The following is a 23821-nucleotide window of genomic DNA, read 5'->3' on the forward strand; positions in this document are numbered from 1 at the left end:
CAACTGAGATCCTTGTTTTTGGCACACAAAGACAAAGAGAGGTTGTCATTGGTCATCTTGAGACTCTTTGACTAGAACCTAAAAATCAAGTTAGAAATCTAGGGGCAATCATGGACTCAGACTTGAATTTTAACAGTCATATTAAGTCAATTACATCAGCGGCCTAATACCATCTAAAAAACATTGCTAAAAAACACAGTGTCTAAACCGGACTTGGAGAGACTAATTCATACATTTGTCTCCAGCCGGTTAGACTATTATAACGGCCTGTTCACTGGCCTCTCTAAACGAGCTGTTAAACAGCTGCAGTTTATTCAAAATACTACTGCTCGAATCCTGACCAGATCCAGGAAATACGACCATATTAGTCCAGTGCTCCGGTCTCTGCACAGGTTTTGTGTCGCTCCGAGAATAGATTTTAAAATAGCTCTGCTAGTGAACAAGTCTCTTCATGGTCAGGCACCAAAGTGTATTGCTGACATGTTATAGCCGTATGAACCACCTCGGGCCTTGAGATCCTCAGGGAGGGGTCTCCTGGTGGTTCCTAGAGTCACCACTAAGCACAGTGTGGCGGCTTTTCAGTTTCAAGCAGCAAAGCTCTGGAACAGCCTCTGCGTCGACGTGAGACTTCAACTCTGACTATGTTTAAGTCCATGTTGAAAACTTATTTACTGCTGCCTATGGCAATTGAACTTTTACAATTTAAGCAATTTGAATATGCATATGTGCATATGCATATGCAGTATATACATATATATATTTTTTTTATGTAATTGTATTGATTGATTTTTCCTGTTTTTTTAAGTTTTGGTGTTGCTGTGAGGCACGTTGAGTCATCTTGTACATGAAATGTGCTGTACAAATAAATTTGCCTTGCCCTGCCTTAATGCAATATTTTTATTTCTATGAGGTCCAATCCAAATAAATCCCTATCCTATATAGTCTACCATAACCCCAGAACGTCATAAATCCATTTCTCCGTTAGGAACTCTTCATTTGATAAGTTTAAGGTAGTGAGAGTGGTGTCTTTCCCTGGACCACAGCTGTGCTCTCCCCCAGATCTGCGCTCCCCTCTGCTCCTCGGGGTCCCGTGTCATTGGGGCGACCTCCTCCTCCCACATTCAGAGCGATCTGTCAGGACACAATAGGCTACCTCTCCAGCCCTGTTGTTTTTGGAACAGGAAGCCCCCAGCCCTACTTGTTCTCCCTCACGTGTGACAGAAAATAGCGAAGAAGACACTGTTTGATGGATTTATCTCACTCAGCTGACCATCATTCATTTATTTCCCCTACATTTCTTTTCTCAATATTGTGGGTTAGCAGTCCAGAGGAGGGTTTATTTGCTTCTATTTTAAAGAAAAGCTAAAAAAAAAGTGTATTTAAAATCAATGGAGACAAACATTTCACAAAGTTCGGCTGATTATGTAAGACTCAAACTGGCTTGTGTCTTTCAGTTCATTGTCAAACTCATCTCTCAATGTACAGGAGTGTTGGCATGCCGTGGTCTAACTGCATTCAGATATACTCACAGTCCAGTCTGTCAAAGGCATTACTTGATGTCGTGAAGTGTGGGCTGGACACCTGCACTTTATAGCTGTTCTCTCACCATATGCTGGACATTCCTCACGCAGTAACAGGTAAAACAGGACGTACCCATATATTCTAACCTTGAGTTGTTTCGTAGTAATGCCGTATCTACAACGGAGTACACAGTCACTTCACTGGTGTAGAACTACGATTAATACTTAGACTATCACTGGCATCACACCTTCAAACTGGGTAATAATTAGAAAAAGCATAATCTGACATATGCTCTTTTATGTCGCTAAATGTTTTGTGTTTGATAAAGTTTTGCCATCTGTTTTGTTGATTATTGACAAGCTGTTGACGTCACCATTAGTCCACCAGATCACCGCATACCCAGTTCTTTACCACAAAACGGAGCAAGCGGAGACGGGCTGATAAAAGCTGTATTTAGTGGGCTGCTGTTTCCCTGATGGCAGGCTAATCTCTGACTTTGTAGTGGTCTGAGGTGCACTCGCATTCTTGGATGTTTATCGCCAAAAACGCCAGGGTTATTTGTGTGTTCTGATTGGCTTTAATCTTTATCACAGTCCGTGGCCGTGACGGAATCGGGGCCCCTGTGAACGGGCGGCTCGGTGGAAAAAGTGAGAGTGAGGGCAGGTTGAGGTGTCTCGAGGATGTGGATGGAGGTTGCTCATAAAGAAACATCCAAATACTCCGAGTTGTGTGTGTGCGTCTGCTTTTCTTTTTTATTTCTCCGTGACTCATTTTGGTCTTAGCGCTTCCTGTGCTGCAGTGGTCACGGGAAGTGCCAAGGGAAAGATTGTTAGTCACATAAATTGCATTAAAATGAACGGAATGATCAGCACCCAAACAAAATTTTAGCTCGAGCAAGTCCATTTTTGAAGCTAACATAAAAAGATCAGTTTCTGAGATAGCATTTATGGCATTCAGCTATTTATGTATTATATAATGAAGCCCACCCCCACACCCATATGAAATTATGTTTTGTAATAGTGTTTCCAACCTTTTTTTTCTCTCAGTGAGCCTCTGTTTAAGAAAAATCTGTTGAAAGTATTTATTTCAACACTTAGCATAGACAGAAGTTTTAGTTTTCAGAACCTCTGGAGTGAAACCCACTGTCTTAGATGAAAATAAATGTCAGCTTAAAATTGAGAACAGAATATTGACACTCAACAGGATAGAAGTACTGGGTCATACATATCAATTGGTTGAGTCATGAGTGTTGAGACACTTCTCGAACCACTCAACATGAAGTAACCATTATCTCAGTGAACTGCTGACTAACACAATGACTTTAACCTCTTAACCCCCGCCTGCACCGAGCACATTTTCTCCAGTTTGGCTTTACCCAAAAGCTCCTCGGAAAAAGCATCAGAATAGCGATAAAAATGAAAAGTGCAACAAAACGTGACAAAAATTAGATGAAAAAGAAGGTTAAAAAAGTGACGACAACGCGGCAACAATGCGAGGAAAGAGATCCATCAGCTTTTCTAGGTCTTAGCTTTCAAATGAGGCGTTACACTGGCCTAGAGAAAAAGAAAGTTAAGTCGGGGGGTAAGAGGTTAAATGACCTGTTGTTTTGTACAGATTGTCACTTAGCCAAAAGCAGTTGCATGTTATTCTGCTTTTGATCTCATTGGAACATCTGCCTATAAAACAGACACATTAAAAGGTTCATTTAAAAGCGTTAACCTGGAAAAAGGTAAAACATTAAATCCAACATTATAGCTAACTCTGAGTGGACCCCCTTTTTCAGGTAGAGGGCTACGAAGCTGCGCTGCTAACTACCACTGCGGTTCAGTCAGTAAATCAGCAGGCTAATAAATTGAAAGCTAAATGACTTTTTGCCCTGTGCATATATCATCGAGGCAAACCAAATGAAGCCTCGTATACCCCAGAGGACAGAGGAATGCTTCTGTTCACAACAATGATTTGTGGATGGTCCCTGAGCAGCATCACCCAAGAGAGGCACCACAGTTTGGGCCATGGGCACTTTAAAAGGGCCAGAGAGACGTTAAAGTAAACTTTGTCAACTTATGAGGTGATTCATGTTATCCAAGAGGAAAGATTTTATTCACACAGAGTATAATATGTAAGGCAATGAGTGTGATCATGGCTTCATATTGCTCCAAATATAGCCTAAATACCAGGAACTATACTGATAAAATATTCATAATAAGGCTAGCTACCAGTGTGGTGACGCTATGTTTGGTAGATTCTGACCAAATAACTTTAACCGAGTGTATTTTTTCCAGTTCGGCTTTACCCAAATCTAAAAGCTACTTGGCCAATGTAACAGCTCATTTGAAAGCTAAGTCCTGTAAAACTGATCAAAATAATTGTGTCGCGTTGTCGCCACGTTTTTATCACATTTTTGAAACACTATAGTCTCTTTTTAAATATTTTTTTCATTGTGTTTTCATGGTTTTCTTGTGTTTTTATCATGTTTTTCTTACTTTTTCATCGCTTTCCCCCCCCGCATTGTTATCTTGTTTTTGTCAATTTTTCATCCCATATTTGTGTCTTTCGTCATGTTTCTATAACATTTTTTGTCACTCTTTTGTGGCTTTCATGTGGCTTTTTCATCCCTCTTTATGTCATTTAGTTTATGACGCTTTTTTAATTGTGTTATTGTTGCTTTTCTAGCACTTTTGCCTCTCTTTCGATGCTTTTATTCAAGAAGCTTTTAGATTTGGGTAAAGCCAAACTGGAGAAAATGTGCACGGTTCAGGCAGGGGTTAAGAGGTTAAATAGCCTACTTTCAGCTCATCAGCCAAAGATCTTTAAGTATACTCGTTTTGATAACTGTCTTTAGTATTACTCTGCAAATTGTTCAGGCAAAGTGTGGTAAAATTAAGAGTAAGGCTTAAAAGCTGATTGAATTGTGGGCGTTAATGCGAGTAGGCAATGGACCAATGGCGCCCCCTATTGGATGAGCCTTTAAGAGCAACACCTCGTTATGTTGGTTGAGGGTTACTGAGGTATCAGTAGAAACAGTTTACAGTATAAAGTTGTTTCGGGACTGTAAGACCAAACATTCTGACCAGCTTTCATTTTTAAGTCCTTGCTTAGTTCCACATGAGCCCATATGATGTTGATGATGAGCTGCGTGAGACCTAACCCAGTCCACGGTCTGAGATGGGAGGTAGATTGTGGGATCTGCCTTCCCTGAATATAGCTTCTAGGTCGCATAAATCATGAAGTTCGCACAAACACAGCAAAGGCCGTTGGATGTGTGCCATGAATACATAGCTGCTAAGTGTTATGCGTCTCTCGTGTGATGTACTTCAGATAGCCTATGGCTGAGAAAATTCACAGTTTGCATAATATCACACTCTTGTCCGCAAAACACTTTAACATGCAAATAGCACGGTATATTTGGTGCCAACGTTTGAGGTTGGCACGAGCTGCAGTCATCGTGCGATCTAATTAATGTGTAAATGTGTCGACGTGTTAAAATGAACAGCAGTGATGTGTTTTTTTTATGGCAAAACATGATTAAAGAGGGAAACGTGGACATAAACACAACTTTCTTTTATGTCAATCATTATGCTTTTGGTGCTGGTTCAAAAGGCCAACAGGAAGATGCTTAACGGTGATATGTCAGAAGATCAAAACATCTTGTGGTATCTTTGTTGTGGTGCATAAAAAGCATTTGTTCCGTGCACTTCCCAGCACACTGAAATGCTGGGAAGGACCTAAGACCATGGATGATATACATTGTCCATCCAAATACGTCTTAGTGATTATTCAGTGACTAGTCCTAATGTTTGCAGTCCCAATGCAATTCAGGTACTATTTAGAACGACACACCTGCTCATTCCTGACATCTCGTGGCTAAAATATGGGCACAAAGGAATGAGTGGTCCAGTGTAGAGAGTATACTGTAAAGCAAGTACATCTCTTAAATCATCCTTCCTGACTTTGAAAACAAAACCCAAAAACAACAGTTACAGACATTTCTCATTGATCTTTGGCCGTTTGTGTCGAAATGTTGCACAATTACTGTATGTTACATTTGTCCTAATTTGCTACATTTTATATGCAGTGACACAAAACGATTTCTTGTGAACTCTGTGGCCTGGACTGCCTGTATTTGTTGAACCATTTTGACAAACATTTTGGCTCTGACTAAACAGAGGACCTTTGTTCTCATTTTTTTTTCTCTTTCACAGAACTGAGCAGAGTGCAGTGTCCGACGTTTTCTGTCTGATGCTTTGTGTAAAACCAAGTCACATAAAAAATGACGGACTTTTATGTCGACTTTATGTCGTGCTTGTGTTGAAGGATTCGCCCTTTGCCTGTGCATTTACAATAATGCCGTATAACACTGTAGTAGTTATTAAGCTAAGGTCAGTGGGTTTAGCTCCAAATACAAAGACTTCAGCTAAAACTTATGCAACACTCTCACATGTATCATCAGCAATACTCATAGGCATTGGTTTTATAATATTGATTTGATTAATATTATTATACGCTACTCAATAAGCTCTCACATTTAAATTGTGGTATTAATAGAACATTATATCAGCCCATTGTAATGTCATTTTATTTTTCTCACGCCAATTCAGTTCATGGCACACATAAATTATTTGGCACATAATACATAAGAATGATAGTATAATAATGGATACATTATTGTAAAAGGTACAATACAAAAGTTTATGATGGCGTGTGCACAGTGTCTATAATTTGTGTACTGGCAACGGGTAACTGAGGATTCACAGTGGCAGAGTATTCTTACATAAAACAAGTTCAAATATTCATTTTGATCTCTTCAGCTTTTTTGACAAATACATTTGACACATGTTCACATTATAGTAACATCTACTATACATTTAAAAGTAATAGAAAAGTACCTGTACAAAACCACAGAGAGGAGCCTGATGACAGTCACACTGCAGTGTCGTTCTATGATGTGGGGAAAGCGGAGTTTCGAAAGAGTTCAAGGCAGTTCACTGTGATGAGAGCCCCGGTGAGCTGTCTCCACTGTCGGGTCGTGGGGTTTTTCATTTTGTCCAGGAACAAGTGCAGGTCCTGAATCATGTCTCTGTAACTGTTTTTGTACCTCTGGCTCCAAGAGAAGAGGAAGTCATAAGCAGGCTTCCACATGGCCTGAAGTAGAGAAGGACAACATTATTTTAACATTTGAACTACTCATATACTTTTGCATTTTGCACTAGATTGGTATTTTATTCTGACTATCTATACAATGTGTGTGCAACTTTTCAGGTGTACAGGAGCTTTTATTTACTCGCATTACTTTAAACAACTTTAAACAACCACCACTCTCTACTATCTACGTTTTTACATGGAAAATAGCTGTTAAGAGTTCCAAACTGGCCCATGAAATGCTGTGCCAGTACAAACATGCTCATAGTAATGTTAAAAGTCTATCTAAACAACAAACCTGGGGGGACACATCACCCGTCTTGCCTCTGTGAGGGGACTCAAACGCCACTATCTGAGCGCTTGTGAGTTTCCCCATTTTCTCCGCCAGTTCTCTCCAACGAGACCCGAGCTCCACGGCAGTCGACAGAATCACAGTGTTCTGGATGAGCTGCGCCGCAAGGTTTACCGCGTCCATTTTCAGCAAGCCCTGAGAAGACACAAACACATATGCAACAAAGTTAATCCATTATTTTGGCAATTGATCATACTTATACATATATTTTCCCCATTTAATTATGTAGATACTGAAGGTGTTTAAAATAACACTCGACTTAAACTGTACATAGATTTTGATTTCGTGGCCAATGAATGGAAGTTAACACAGACCTAGACTTTTTTGATAGAGAGCAATTCAATGGGTCTGCAGTTGTATAGGACCTGAATATTACAAACGTCCCTGTGAAATGTGTCTGTTTCTACGTCTAAATACATTATTGTAGGGCAACACATATCATTATCAAACAGCTACATAAAAAACAACATTTTGAAACCTGTGTAATATTCCACTTCCACTTACAATGATTAGTTCATGCAGAAACTTCCTCCTGCTCTTATCAGTGTGGCAGTCCTCCTTCAGCTTTTCCAGAACACTGGCCACTTTGTCCGCCTCTGTCTCTGTGTACCTCCTTGTGATGGTGTCCAGGGTCAGGTTGTGATAGCCAAAAGAACTGGCCAAGTCTCTCCAGCTGCTTATGTGCTCCGTCACCAGAGTCTGAATGGCGGAGTACATGTATGTGAGCTTCCTAAAGGGCAGCGTCATGTTGTCAAGTAGCACCTCTGTGGTCATCTCTATCCCTGTGAAGTCCATGACTTGATCCTTCGTTATAAGCTTGACATTTTTGCAGTGAACCAAGCCGATCTTGCCGCGGAGAAACCCAATGTACCATTCTTTGACTTTGAAATTTCCTATTGATTTGACGGTGTCCTTCGATAAAAGCGCCATTGTATCCCCTTTGAAGTACTCCAGCAGGTAGTCCATTCGAGGCTGACGGAATACAGACTTTAGAGCTACTCCATACCACTGCAGGTTGACCGGATTGTCTTGGAAACTCGGCAAATCGGGCACCATCTCCTCGGGGATTGTCGGACTTATGGGTGTTTCAAGTCGCCTTTCAAATAGCCTGCTCGCTCGTTTTTCAGATCGCAGAGGTGCAGCCGTTGGGGATATCACTTGGAATTGTGCAACCGTTTCAGTGTTACATTCTGTCACGTTGATGTCCAATGTAAAAGGCACTATTTCCGCCGTCCTGGCACAAGATAATGCTACTGGTAGATGTAAAACCGTGCCTATTTTAAGCTGACTTTGCCTCACTTCTTTGCACTTATCCTCTGGTTGGATTGTAAACATTGGTTCAACAACACTAACTTCAATCCTCATGTCATTCAGCTTCTCTGGCTTTAAGTGTTGCTTCCCCCACAGCTGCAGCACCAATGGGGGCAGGTTTTTGTTGCCCCTACAGACATCAGAAAAGGGAAGCTTAGCTGGGACATTATCATGACAGCACACTACAACCACAACCTTGAAGGATGGATGGATGTAGCGAGGACCATAAACTGCCACCGTGATTTGGCGGTCAAGGTAATCCCAGACTGATGTAGCGGGAGCCTCGATTGCACAAGCCTCTGCCACGGCGATGGCATAAAAATGCGTCTTCAGCTCCTGCAGCTTCATTTGCATCATGTTCCCGTAAATGTAACAATCATCCATTTTGACGTACGGGCCTTCCCTCTTGTTAGACAGCAGCCCGGTAACAGTCGTCATCAGCTGGCTCGTGCTGTCCCCGCGCACCTCTCCAGACAGCTTCACGTCCAGAGATATGCACTTTTTTGTGTTGATGTTACTCAGCACCACTTCCACCAGGGGGCTCATGGTTGTCATGTAGTTGCTATTCAGTCCAGGAGGGGGGTCTAAGGTCGCTTTCAGGGTCACCTCCTGGACTTCCCCGGGTGCCACATGGCCCTCTGGAAAGTGAATGCTTATCTCTGAGTCGGGCAGCTGAACAGAGCCTCCAGTGTGCCCAATCTTACAGATAACCTGGAAGTCCGTGGCCTGTGTTTGAGCCCACCCTGGACTCTGGCTCATCAGGTTTAAGTCTAGGCAGGAGCGGGTGAGCTGCCGATGGCTCAACCAGGCCATCTTATATGCCTCTCTGTCATCTTTTAGCCACTCAAAATCTGGGTTCAGGACTGGCGTGGGAGGTTTGGAGACGCTGTTGGCGCGCTTCGGCACTTTTCTCTCCAAGTCATCCAAAATGTCCGAGGCACTTCTGCATCTGCCTGATCTATTGCTAACTTTATTTCCCAAATGGTTTCCAATATTCCCTTCATCTGATGATGTGCTTTCCGCATCCTCATTATTTGTGTGTTGATCTGGGTCTTGCTTTGCACTGACTGGGTTGGTAATGTCTTTGTCTGGGCTCTGAAATACAATGTCCTCTAAGAAAGGATTGGACCCCGACAGTTTGTTCCAGAAAGGGTTTTTTGTCGCAGATGAATCTGGGGTGTCTGTGTGAAGAAGGGGCCACTCAAAATGTGAGTGAGGCACACCTGAAAAACATATTATAGTTTTAGATTTCAATTTCAAACAAATATTCGATAGCTTTTCAGTTTTGACGTCTTACCATTTGTGTTGTTGGTATAAACACTATCATCAAAATCAATCAGTGTGCCTTCAGATCTGCTCCGCATGAGACTTCCAACACGGCGACTGGATCCTTTGGACTGTATCCTTCTGTCTGCCATATTTCACCTGCCAAATAAAACTTCAATGAAAATAACATAATGCCATTCAGATTTTTGACACGGTAATAAAAATGTAGGTGAAGTTCTTGATACTTCTTTTCGACATAGTGAGCCCCCGGCAGTTTGAACCAGTGTCAGTCACAGCTAAAAAGCACCAGCTATTTGTGTTGTCACTTATGTGCAGAAAGGACACTACCCATTGACAACTCGTCTCAGTGAGTCAGTCATTAATAATGTGCTTTCTTACACCGGTGCACAGGAACAGGTTGGTCTTGTCAAGCCTCTGAGGCAGCAGTCAGTTTCTTTTGTGCTTCTGGCTATAATCAAAGCCAGTAGTATAACTTCATATTCGATCAGATATGAAACAAACTTCTATGTAAATAATTATGTGTACAAACCTAATGCATTGCAGGACAGCTGTATGTCTCAATTTTACTTCAGTTTAAATATTATTTTAAAACCAACCAATTTAATAATAATTATTATTATTATTATCATGACATTATTCCTTTTAGTAATGCCTATATCCTCAATAGCCCACTTTCATTGGCACCATTGTAAAGGCAAAACCACAACAGGGAAAACAACAGAGGGGTTATCCCCAGTTAGCCTATGGACAGGTGCATGATCGGCAGTATTCACACACTAATAATAACATATCAACCGGCCACGTAGGCTACTACGCTACTATAGTTCTAAAAGTGAAATAGAAAAGGTACATTCTCACCGACGGCATGAGATGTTAGATGATATTTTTGTTAGGTCGTGTTGGAAGAAAAAGAGAGCAGCCGTAAGTCATTTACGCGTACTTACTGGGGCGTAACCAAAAACGGAGCCTGCTCACGTTACGTGTTTGGTGTGCTCACGAGCATAGGGCATTTTGGGACTGGAAGTCTCACATAAAACATAACCAAAGTAGAGGAGTGGCCTCTGGGCCCAACAAACCACATTTCCCACAGTGCAGCTCGTTGTTTACACTGTAAACTTGCAACACCTGAAACTAGCTCTTGTCCACCTGTGGTTTCGACAGTGGAGCTGATAAGAAGAAGAGTGACAACAAACACAGGTGTATAGATCTAAAGGTTAATGTTTGCACGACAACATAACGCGATGTAACGTCACAGGAAGGAAGGGAATCACCTAGTGAGGAGTTTGAACTTGGACATGTTTGTTAAAGCGCACCAGCCTATTTTTCAGTCCCCATCGTAAAAAAGCTAGATCATCGACTGGACTGAGCTTTGGTATAGTTGAGGACGTTTCGCTTCTAGTCACATGAGCTTCTTCTTAGCTCTTTTGGTCAGAAAATACACTTTTTTTCTCTGGGTCATTTTCACTTTTATGAAATCATTTTTGATACATCGAACCTGATGAAGCCTATACACTTAAATATGCAATCCACGATGAAAATGTTTGGACATCCCTGATTTATGCCATTCATTAAATCTGATCATACCACAGATATAATTTATAGCCTATATTTTTTTAATAGGCCTAATATGAAAAGTGTATTTAAAATCTAAATGTTGAAGCAGGAAATAATCCACTGTATAGGCGTATTCATTCGCGGCTACATTTGACAATACATTTTGAGTTGTGAAGATCTACCAGGTAAGTATTTCATCTGCAGTTTGTCCACCTGGGGGCAGCATTGTCCTATTTGTTAGTTGCCTCAAAGCCACAGGAGCTCGTGTTCATGGACTTTCATCAGACTTTGCCCTTCTCATTGGCCCCTGCCTAGAGATGGAGTAGATGATGATTATATGATTTGACATATAGGCCTTGACCAAAAAGTGCTTCATAAGCTCCAGTTTAACGTGCCTTGTTCACGATTATGTTCGCAGTCTACGTTTGTACTGTCCAGAGCACATATTCAACAGATGATAATAATAAAGTAAAATAAAGAAGACGAAAAAAAAACGAGAATGCATGTATCAGGGTCGACACGTGGCCACCGCCTCTTTTACAGATGTGTAATTCTATTAATTTTTACTTGACTTACCTCAAAGCTTAAAATGCAGCAGAAGATCAGTTTTTCTTGGATACTCTCTTGTTTCCCCCCCTCACATGTCAGAGTTGGGAAGGGTCTTATATATGGCGCCTTAAGCATGTTCACAATGATCCTGTCTTCAGCTCTAAATCCTGTTCGAATCTTGAAGAGGGTGAAATAAATCCACACAAGTTCACTTTAACTGGATAATATGTGAAAAAATAAATGTGTTGATATAATACAGCCTTTATAAAAGCCTTTTTAATCCTTCACATTTTCGAGGTCAGTGTGTGCATTTTTTTCCTCTCAATTTCAAAATACAATCAATAACATAAAAATATTAAGATTTTTTTTCTTTTCTTTTTTAAGTCATTGATTTGAAAATGTTTGTGACATTCTAGATTTAAACGTGACTTCTCTTTCATTGTTGACAGTGTTGCATTCAGGTGGAAGCCTGTTGCTGCTGACAGTGCCTTCTTTATGTAAGTAAGACCTAAAACCCATTTGAATACGCCTTTAAAATTACCTAATTTTCAACATTTTCCTGCTTACTATAGAATTAAACACGGCTGCAGATACTTTGTGTTTGTTTTGTACATTTGAGACACTGAGGCAGAGAGAAATTCTACCACTATAGCCTGAATTAAATCCTATCATTATTAGTTTGAAGTTTAGTTTCATTCTTAAAAGTCACCAATTTTCCGTTCACCTGGGGAAAGAAGTTTTTTGTTTTGGTTTTATTTGTTTGTTTTTGAAGTTTCTATTTACAGTAGATGGGTTTGATGAAGCGCTAGATGGCGCTTTAAGGCTGCTTTGTTCTAGGATAAGTTCACTTCACGTTTTTTTTGCTGAGAATACAAGCAACGGTGTAGAGTTAATTATTGGAAATACCTGTTTGACTTTGAATCGGTTCTTTTTTATTTAATCATAGTAGGCTATATACTTTTATATTGGTTTTGTACAGTTTCCACCCTTCAGATATTACGCACGAAATAAACCAAAGGCCTATGCATGATGAAAAAACCCACTGAAAGACACCAATATATCTAATTACACTGATGACTTTGCAACTTTTTTTCTTACTTACAAGCATCAAAACAATGTACCCTGAATGAAGTTTTTGAAATGTCGTTGTTGCTCTTCTATGGAGCAATAACGCACGAGAAACAAGCGCTCGATTGTATGTGTGTGATGCATGTGTCAACTGTTTTATATTTTATAATTTAGTTTATGGACATATATCCAAATGTATTTGTCTAATACGTTCTATACCTTTCGAAATCCATTAAAACCAGTTCGAGCTTATAACAACGTCAGTACACAGCAATAGACCAATATTATTTAATTCTATATTTGAAATTAACAATTTGTTTGGAAAAGATTTTTAAATAATACAAATCTCAACACAGCATAGAAAGGACCTTGACATCAGGGGAATATGTACAATTGTATTTGTTGTGACTTTAAAAGTTGTTGAACAAGCAGAAAATAAAACCATGAATATATCGTTATACAACAGTTTTTCTAGCTGTATTTCTCGCTGACCTGCGCTGACTCTGCTTTACAGCTTATGCGAATAAACGGGGAAAAGAAGTGTGATTTGCATCACTACCGACAAAAAAAATAAAATAAAGGTTCAAACTCTGAACCCAGAGGCCTTGGTGAGCTTTTTACGCACAGTGTGCATTGGAAACATATTTATTTTCATATCTCTCTGTTCATACCAAAATAGTTAAGTAATTACAGGCTATTGCCAATCCAAACTCTTGATCCGCTGCTGCTGAAATTATTTTGACTTTATTGAGTGAATTTCCTAAGACATCGGTGGAAAAAAAAAAAATCATTGTAAATTAAAATAGCTTTACATCATGCGTGCTTAAATTAAAACAAGTGGAAAACAGTAAAAGGCTTGAGAAACTTACAAATAAAAGTGCGCCTAACGGTAGACCCCTAATAACAAGAAAACTCGTGGTTAAATAGATTTCCACATTACATTTCATATCATGTCAAAGAAAAATCCAAGTACATTTCTGTATATTTTCAAATATTTACTAGAGTCAATATACAACTAGAAATACCTATACAAAAGCGTCTCTTGGACAAATACGTACGCACCTTTACAGTGGGATGAGATTTATCTAACCTACTTTTTATGTACATTTCGATGCCAATTTCTTCAACTGGCCCGAACTTATAGGTGGCACAATGTGACAAGAGAAACGACTGGAAAAATGTACGGCCCTCTTAATTAAATGGATTAGGAACATCACATAGCATTTCTGCCACAACTATTTCTCCTGCTTGATAATAAAGTGCCAAAGTTTGGTTTTGAACTTAAGACAGCAGATCATCACTTTCACATCCCTTTTTGCGACACTACGCAATCTAAATTGCCCTTATAGGAGCCATAAAAGTTGTGTGCGTGCACCACTGTTTCACTCTGACGCGGTGGAATACCGTTTGAAGAGATGCTGTTAGACTGAAACAATTGGGACGCACGGGTCATTTCTTCTCATACGACCATATTCACTGAATTTCCGCATGTTCAGTGTATGTCTACTTGGAGCTCGGACGGTTCAACAGTTCACAGTTCTAGTGCGTCTCAGAGCCCATTCAGAGTCACTCCTTGGCTCGTCTCGTTTGGGTGCAACAGGTCTGGAGATTGGCACGGGGGGCTCCCTGGCGCGCTGTGCTCACTGTCGGTGTCACTGCCCCTCTTTCCCCCACTGCCTCCGGAACCAGAGCCTGCAGAGCCGCCCGCACTATGAGTCTTTACGTGTTTACTCAAATGGTCGCTGCGCATAAACCTCTTGTTGCACACCGGACACGCGAACCGTTTCTCCCCTGTGTGCGTGCGTAAATGTCGCTGTAATTCGTCCGAGCGCGTGAATCTCTTTCCACAAAAGAGCCAGTTGCAAACAAACGGTCTTTCGCCGGTGTGCCAACGCAAGTGTGCTTTCAGGTGAGATGTTTTCCCGTAAACTTTCCCGCAACCAGGAATGTGGCAGCTGTGGAGTCCTTTTCTCCGTAAGCTCGCGCCCGCCGGCCCCAGTCTTTCTGCCTCCTGACAGTTAGGACAGTCGCACGTGGCTCTGCCCGAATAGCGCCGCGCTGATGAGCGTGGGGAGCCAGCTAATGATGCTGGGGGAGCCCCGGACAGCATAGTGCCTCCTGCCCCGGCTAACGGGGAAGGGCTGGTATCAGGATAAGAGGACAAGACCGGCTTGAAGCCATCCATCAGGTGCTGTCCGGTGGTCAACAGGTGCGGAGAGGGGCTCGTGCTGAACGCTGAGTGACTTAGAGTGGAATAATCAGAGTTATATCCGCCTAAAGGAGAGTGCAGAGAGGTCTGAAGACCGCCGGAATGCAAGGACGTCTGGAGCGCGGCTCCGTTCGGGTTCTGGACATCTATCCATCCTGCTCCCACGTCCCACCACGCTGATGCGCCGGTGGTGCCTACTTCTCCAGTGGGGATTCCAGGATGGGACGACTTGAACCAAGACTCATAGGGGTGTGCCACACTCATTCTGGGGTATATGCCCTGCAGACTGTCCACTGACGTGTGCACCTTAGAGATAAACACGGGCTGATGGCTGGGCTCCTGGGAGTTGCTGGAAACAGACGCCTGGAATACCGAGTAGTCGTTTCCAAAGTGGGGGCTAGAAGTTGTTCCGGACGTCAAGGAAAAGGCGCTGGATCCGTTCGAGTTGTTGGTGCCGAAAGAGTCCGAAATCCCAGATCCATTACGACTCACACCAAAGCCGGGCAGGCCAGATCCCAGGCTGCAGCTGTTGGTCGCGGCTCTTTTCCATGGGTGGAAACCTTTTCCATATGGAGAGGAATTATCCGTAATAGCAGATGGTGACGGGCTGGGGCTCCCAATTTTATTGCATGTTGCAGCTAACATGGCTAACGGAGTCGATCCTAACCTCGGCTCCTCCTGAAAACACAAGACAAACAGTGAACGACTGGTCAGCCTGACAAGTTGAACAGGTTCTTTGCGCACACTTCAAACTCCAGCCCCAGAGAGAGACCGGAGATAACATTGATAACAAAAACACTCTACATAATCGTAATCAATTATAGAGCAATAGAAACAGATCAGCTCCTACCTGTACGAGCAGTATTCAAACACAAAAAAGTAACTGCGTTCACAAGCGCATGCCAAACACCGAGTAAACATACGCCTTTGAGCTACAGTTATAAAATGTAAGTCCTCCTCAAAATGCTCAGGCGAGACGTTGCGGGAAATACAGCGCTATTGCACTGATTTGCTGGCTATTTCTGACCGCTGTGTGAGTTTAATCCTTCTCCGCTGGACAATGACACGAACTAATTAAACCAGTAAGAAAGTCCTTTAGACTCACCCCTAGAAGTGAAGTTGCCATCACACAAAAACACTGCCCTCTTCAGAGGATCTTTTTATATTTATGAATCAGCGCACTGTTTTTTTAGAGGTGTGCAATACAATGATGCGGTCCGCCCATTCTTCCACAATTGTAGGCTCCTCTCTGGCTTTGAAGTACCGCTGTGACACGGGCGACCAATCAGCGGGCGCGTCGTGCCGCACCGCCACATTCTACCGTGAGGTCATCAATAGAGCGCCGCAGACAGCTCTCCTCCCTCCTCCACCCCACACCGCCCCCTCCATCATAAAACACAGCGGAAGGAAGGCAAAGTTAAATGACACTGAATTAGGAAGGAGGAATTAGGGGCACTTACTGAAATTTTACTGAACATCACATTACATAAATAAAAAAAGAGGGCGCAACCGCGAGTGTGAGGCCTAGTAAAATAACCTAGCTGTTAATTATGAGTGGCCTAAATCTGAGAGTGGCCTAAACTCAGCTAGAAATGTAAACCTGTTTTGTGACAGTTTTTTTTTCTTCTTTCTTCCAACGAACTTTGTATCTTCAATGTCTATCCTAACTTTCTAACAACTTGGATAGGTCTCTGTGCGCAATTTCCCCCCCAAAATGGTCAGGCCTATCTTTAAGTTTGGTTGTTGTGCGTGTAGGCTGTGTTTTATTACGCTGCCCCTTTTATTCTTTGGGAGTTTTAACTTAATATACACACGGACTGAAGCGAGAGAAAGAAGTCTTTGTTCTTGGCCCCTCATAATGGGTCTGTGCCATTTCAAACTTTAACATTACTGTAATTGCGCTCAATTATCTTTGACAGCTTTGATTAAGACTAGCGCATTCCGTAGGTGGATAAGTCAATTTGTGATATTAGCTTATAGCAGCAGAGGATGAGTGAAAGGTTGCCGTAGTTGACTTTTGCCTTTTCTATTCTGTTCTGGATATTGCGCAAATAAAATATGGGGGGATTTTTCCAAGACTTATAGGCACTAGAGAAACCAGATCTGATTCAGGTAACAGACATCATTTATTCTTTGTGTATTAAGTGATTGCGCGGAGTTGGGAGTAAAACCAAATGATAAGCCGGTTAAATTGAATAGGTTCATCACTTTATCCCGGTGACATTTTGTTAAATCTATAAAGCAAAGCTGCTGTTACATAATGAGAAGAAGGACGCGTGTTAAAAGGCATGGACTCAATCTGGGCGTTATTAACATGCAGCGCGCACTGGAAGCATACATTTCATTTGAATTTCAAATTTAATAACGCGGGAGGTTTTTAATCATCCGCACTTTTATTTGTTTGATATTAACATGCTTATTGACCGGCTCTGTTGACCAGCTTGGTCATTACGGGACAGGGAAAAGTTAATTAAAACGACCGGGGATTATACATCACATCATCTGCCCAAGCCATGTCGCTTCCTTTATTACACAGCGTGATAGATGGATTGGCTGATTAATACTTGTGTTTCAGGGATTGGACAACAGCTTTTGGGATTTATTTACATCGCTTTACTCCCGGAATAAATAATAAAAAAGAGAGAGAGAGAGAAAGAGAGAGAGAGATGACAATAATAAATACAATTTCAATTCATAAACTCCAAAAACTGCATTTCAAAGTCTTGTCATAGCGCACGGATTTTACGCACAACATGTTGGTAACTTTTCTTTTTTCTTTTTTTTCAACAGAAATTCATATTTAAATGATTAAAAAAGTTCATACAATTGCTTGAAAAATAACATTTTAAACACCATACGTAGCCTAAATAAATAAATAAATAAATACAGGCATGATTTGCAGCAGCGCGCAAATTCAGTGTGAGATTTGAATGCTTCGCTTTTTTTTTTTAGTTCCTCTTAAAGGATGCCGACCAAACATATTGAAAAAAAACCCACAGTGCAACACACAATGACAGTAAAATGAAACAAAGACGTGAAAAGCGTATTAGATATATCGAAACTTACATACGTGCTTCGCTGAGACGCGCACTGACTGACCCTCCGCGTTCGCTCTCGGCAGAATAAACGGCACCTTTACTGAGTCGGCTCTAACTCTGCGCCACCGCAGAAATGTTGCACTGACGGATCAATGACCATCACCCTACTACTACTACTACTGCTGCTACTACTGGTAACAAAAATACTTTACTTTAATAGCACACACAAAACAAACTATATAGGATAGAAAGCGTTTAAGTTTAAACACCTATGGGAACACATTGACTGATTAGAAATGAGTGAATAGTGAATAGTGAACAGTGGATAGACGCAGGTGCTCAATAACGAGCGGAATGGAATCACCAACCGCTACAGACTGGAGATGTGATATTTGGTACAGGTGCAATACACCATCCGCAACCTAATGCCCCCAAGTCTTTTGTTGCCTGTTGCGCGCGGCGGCCACTGGGTCGCTCCCAGTTCATTTATGGGGGGCAGAGGTTGTTCTTATCGCACCCCTGTAACTGTAAGCCGCGTCGAACAGATGTCCCCATTGAAGGCTTTCTTCTCCACACATGGGCTGTATACCATCATGAAATCAAACTCAAAACCTGTCTCCTTCGCCGCCATAATGACCGCGTTATTCTGGGCCGCTGAGCACGAACAAAGTGTGTTCAATATTGCGTGCTCCAAAATCAGTCACTGCCGAGACCTATAGAGAGCTCCAGAGAGAGGAGTCATGGTGTTATTTTCCTTATTTATTTGATTATTTTGGGAGGATCTTTTCAAAACAACTGATAGATTGCACCAATAGAGCATAGTCATTGCATTTCTGTTTTTTTTATATATCAATATGTCCTATAATGTTATGTTTATTCCATGTTTTTTTTTCAATAACCAACAAATCAATATTTATCTAAATAAATCTACTCAGAATTTTGTGCTGGTAACGTAAACGGTGCAAAATCATTGATTAAAGTTTAAAGAGAAGCGCACTGATCATGGTTTGTAATGTTTTCAAAGCCACTCGCTGGGAGGATGGAGAGAGCAGATGTCCGTCTGAGCGGTGAGCTGCCAAGTGGGTCCTGAGCGCGGAGCCGCCACAGACACAAGGGCCCAACTGGTGTGACAAAAGATGTGCAGGAAGCCGCTCCTCGCCTGGGTGAGCCACACAGAGGGTCGGCCGGCCTGCCAGCCCGCGGGGACCCTGTCACAGCAGCCACGCAGCCATGTGTTTCTGGCCTCAGCTCACAGTGTACTAACACCCACATTCACACCAACAAACGCATATGCAGGAATGTGAAAATCGGAATCAGTTACAGTTGTACACTATCGCACTGCATTCAAATGGATCTACCAAATACACTTTAGTTAATAGTTAAAATGCTGCTTGACAGTGTTGCAGACAGAAATATGAACTATCCTCATGCGCCAGGGATTAAGGGTAAAGAAATCTGTCTGTTTTGAGTGCAATACTGCCAGTGTTGTCGCTCTCTAAACCGAGGTGGCAGTGCAGTCTTCTCCATCTCGAGGTCACTGGAAGTGGGTGAAGAGGCCCTGACTGTGTTCCAAGCACAGGTGTGCAGAATGGACCGCGCTCAAGGGGTGCGCTGAACCATAAACAATGATATAAATGTCTGGCAAATAAAATGGCTAGTTAACAATCTTTTGACTGCTCTAACCTCTGAGCTTTTGTTGCGTATCGATCAGCCAGCTGTTCCCGGCTTTGTGCGGGAGGATGGTGCCTCCGCTTCCTCTGGGGATGAATAGACCAAACGCTCCTATGTTTCTCTTCTCCTTTTAAGTTAACTGTCAATAAGATGTAAAGACAAAACAAGCACTGGGCCATCACATAGAGTGGGTAAGGATGAGTCTGAATTACTCTCATATGAAGTGCGGTGTTTGTCATGCTCTTGAGGCAGTTAAATGTTTACAGTTTTATTTAAAAATAGCTTGTTATAATTAGCAGGCGCAGACAGCGGCTTTGTTAGCAGTTGCCATGTTGTTGGTTATGGAAGCGGCGTAAACGGTAATTTGGATGGGCATAATTTGTCTCTCATATGAGGATAATTGTACGGTAAATAACAAATACCTTGAGAATTGCTGTGCACGTCGTGTGTCGAGACTTCACGCAAATGCGTCCAGGCGGAGTGCTAATAATCTCCCTCAGCACCTGTCCGTCAGCATCAAGCTCATTAGCGACATGTCTCTTTCTGTCTCTTTCTGCCACATTTGACCATCACACTTTATCTGCATCTCTGGCTTTTATGTTGAGTGTTGTCCATCTGTGTCTATGAAAAAAAAAAGAATTTGATCATAGATTTATTCATTTATTTGCCAGTTGGTCTCTTAATCACGGTTTCCCTGGCCACTTGTTTGCTGCTGTGCACTGTCATTACAGTTTTTTTTATTTTTTATGACAAACTCCAAAACAGTGTCTTTTGGATCCATTTGGCACTGCCGCTCGCTTCGTCTGCGGGCCACGAGGTCTTCTTATTGACTTTCAGCGGGCCCAACGTTGCACTTTGTCAGTGTGAGCGGCGAGCTAAGAGACAGGCGGGCAAGGCAGTCATACAAAGTGAAGTGCTTAGGATTAGCCCTGGCTCTTCAAGTTTCAGTAATTATCCTCCCAGTGGCATTCTTGTCGGATAATAATGGAAGTCCGGGTGTACATGCCTGTCACCTCTCAAGTGTGGGTGGAGGAAGTCGGCGAGAGGCGCAAGACACAGAAATGTTTGCTCTTCTTTGCTATGTCACCCCTACAGCACTAGACTTAAGGCAAAGTCGCAGTGAAGAGGGACCGTTTTTGTTTTTTTCCATTTGGCGTCTCACATCTGCCACACTCGGATTCTGTTCAGCTGTGGATGTGATAATGAAACCTGTTCTCAGAGGTGATAATGCGCTTAAAGATCCAGTGTAATTACAAAGTGTCAGGAGTGTGTCTTCATAAACAAATCTGTTACAGCATATTTGAAATGTTTGTTTGTGCAGCAAATAACGACTGATTGGTGCTTATTAGTCACATTGGCAGGCAATAGATGTATGTGTCAGGGAACCACACAGGAGGCACAACTTTTGTTTTGTGACTAACAAGTTTTGTAAGTTTTTCTCCAAGTGTAAAGCTCAGATTATGCAGAGGATCTTTTATCTTTATAAAGACAACACAATGTTTTAATTAAGAGATGGTCCGATTTCCCTGAGGAGACGCTGTCGTTTCCCATTTACTTAGTTTATCATATAATAAAGAGGTTGCCTTGTCCTTCTTTACCCAGACAATTGGGTTTAATCAGCCAGCAGGCCTTTCATGACTTATAATTTATGCTAAATTGACAAGGGTGGAGGATATCACTGAAAATCATTATGACAGGGTTCAGGTCAGTGCCTGTCACCAGCCTGTTTTGTTCTGTCCATCGAGCTCATGTCTAACGACTGAATTTCTAACATGGCAATTGATATGGAGGAATGACACTTTTCCCCTTTAAGACGGCTCCATGTTGCATTTTCTTTATACAGTGAAACATTTATGCATTATTTTTTACACATGATTGGTTGCATGTAAAACTCACAACTACAAGATTTAGTTGTCTAGGAATGAAATTGTGTAATATAGACAGTGTGGCAAGTTACTTTAAAACTGTTATATTCTGTATTAGTAGTTACAGCTATAAAAATGTAATATGTTTGTATTATATATTACTGTTTCAGCTACACTACAGTAGTAAGTAGTTACACTACTTTGAGTTACTTTTGAGTTACTTTTGGCAAAATATAAACCGAAAAACGCCACAGTGCAAAAGTGCAGTCAAAGATTTCTTTTTCCTTTGCTTCCCCATTGTCTCGTGTTTTGTTTTGACAACACTAGCTACACCCAACTCCAACATCTTATTCACCAGTGTCTGTCATTTGGGGTATTTTTTTTTTTTTGAATAATTCATACATTTAAATGCACTTGTAACTTGAGTTACTTGAATTGTAGTGACAGTATATTCCTGTATTTTGTATAATATGTTATTCCTTAGTTACTAAAAAAAGTATTATATTTTTGTAGCACATTACTTTTGTAATGCGTTACCCCCAACACTGAATATAGAGTATAATACTATATGCAATTTAATATGAACACATATAGTGTCAGTAAAACATGCACTTTACAAATGTCCTCATTATCTTGGGCTTACCTGGAAATTGGACTTTCTTGGTTAAGTAAAATAAAATAAGAACATCAAAGGTTAAAAGATGCATTGCAGACTTTGCGTTTCTTCTTTGTTTGTAGTTATTGTTACTTTACACTTCAGAATACTTAATCTTCCAAATGCTTTTTGGCACAGTATTCACTATCCCGAAAAGATGCATGAGTTCAGTCTCCACGTCCTTTGACTTTGCTGGTTTAAGTGGACCTTGTTAGTGTGAAAGTACAAATAGTGATTTGAAGTCTGGGGTTGTGTGTGCACGGGGGGTGGGAGGGGGGGTCGGGGGGGTGTCAGGCGATGAGGAGGAGGAGGAGGGGGGGCTGCAGCGGATGAGCATTAGGAGGAAGCCCGGGACAGTCTTCTCGCCTTGCAATTTAATCACTGTATACCCAGGGAAGTATTGACAGTTGTCCTGTGGAAGCTATTAAAGTTGCTGTCCAAGGTTAAATGAAATTGCAGTTTATCAAGGCAGCATTGAGAAAATAAGGGAATCTGCTCATGGCTGTTGATTAATGTGGAGCGTGATCAACACAAGGGGTTCATTAAGCTATACATCACCGGGGTAATTCAACATGTCATCGCACCTGCTGTCGCTCCCTCCGCTCTGCGCCCGTGTACGCCGGGTCTGTAACCTCACATTCTGGGACAGGCTGCGACTTGTAACATCACGCTGTTGTTGTGTTGTTTGTGTTGCTGTTCATTGTTGAGCCGTGAGCCATTAAAATATTGTTACAAGCCCCGTAGCGTTGTTATAAATAGCATACAGGGGCGTGAGCATGTTAACAAGAATGATTACTACTATTGTTACTTTTGCAAAAGTAACGCTCTTAGTGTAACACTTTTGATCTGCAACACAGTTAATACTTATATCATCATGATTACAATTTAGAACAAGCTGCTACTACTACTACTACTGAAAACTATATTATATCATTGCATGTTTCCATAAGCACTCATAGAGATTACCGAAAGACTCATTTGAGTAAAAGTAAAATATAACCCTCTTAAATCCACAAACATTGAAAAGAAAAAATGTTTGTGAAACATTGTATGATCATATAGTTAAAGCCATGGCACCTATTATGTATAGTAGTGGAATGACATTAGTTTTATCTTTAAGCATATTCTATATTATGCAGACATTTGTGCGCTGTTTTATTGATGTTTGTTAGTGTTTTACATTATAATATCTCATTGAAAGTTGTGAAACATGCTTATACAGATGAAGTTTAAAATGTCACACGCTCCATCATTCATTGCTTGTAAAAAAAAAAGAAAAATATAGAAAAGTAGAAGTATCAGAGTATAATGTTAATTTCAATTGTGAATAGTGCTTCATTTGACTATTATTTATAAACATCTGACCTATGTACTGTGTATAAAATTTCAAAAATCAGGACAAGACAAAGTCTAGCGAGGCCTGTTGTTTGTATTGATCCCCAGCCCAGGCACTCATCTCATCAGCCGAGGTTGCAGCTGAGGAGCACCACACAGGGCTATGCTAATCAGAGCCGGGCCATGGCGCAGTTTTTCTGCCCGGCCGATTGCTTTACTGGAGGATAATTGATAGTGCTTGAGGGACAGGCGTGAGTCGGACATGAA

General features: G+C 41.4%; 2 protein-coding genes across 5 annotated transcripts; both read right to left on the reverse strand.

The window, feature by feature from the left end:
* Positions 1-6355: 6355 nt before the first annotated feature.
* On the reverse strand, positions 6356-10550 carry macc1 (MET transcriptional regulator MACC1). Its single transcript, XM_079561196.1, has 5 exons — positions 10469-10550; positions 9621-9748; positions 7517-9546; positions 6959-7147; positions 6356-6663 (listed from the first exon to the last, which is right to left on the reverse strand). The coding sequence occupies exons 2-5, from the start codon at positions 9739-9741 to the stop codon at positions 6460-6462; spliced, it is 2544 nt and encodes an 847-aa protein (XP_079417322.1). The 5' UTR covers positions 9742-9748; positions 10469-10550; the 3' UTR covers positions 6356-6459.
* A 2588-nt stretch (positions 10551-13138) lies between these two features.
* Positions 13139-18138, reverse strand: sp8b (sp8 transcription factor b). 4 transcript variants are annotated; one of them, XM_079560847.1, is made up of 2 exons: positions 18057-18138; positions 13139-15668 (listed from the first exon to the last, which is right to left on the reverse strand). In XM_079560847.1, exon 2 carries the CDS (start codon positions 15633-15635, stop codon positions 14331-14333), a length of 1305 nt encoding a protein of 434 aa, XP_079416973.1. In that variant the 5' UTR covers positions 15636-15668; positions 18057-18138; the 3' UTR covers positions 13139-14330. The 4 variants fall into 4 exon arrangements, with proteins under 4 accessions (XP_079416973.1, XP_079416974.1, XP_079416971.1 ...); XM_079560848.1 differs by having other exon boundaries at positions 18061-18084; XM_079560845.1 differs by lacking the exon at positions 18057-18138 and adding an exon at positions 16096-16186.
* Positions 18139-23821: the final 5683 nt, after the last annotated feature.

Source organism: Gobius niger (genome assembly GCF_951799975.1).
Source record: "Gobius niger genome assembly, chromosome: 8".
NCBI lineage: Eukaryota > Metazoa > Chordata > Actinopteri > Gobiiformes > Gobiidae > Gobius > Gobius niger.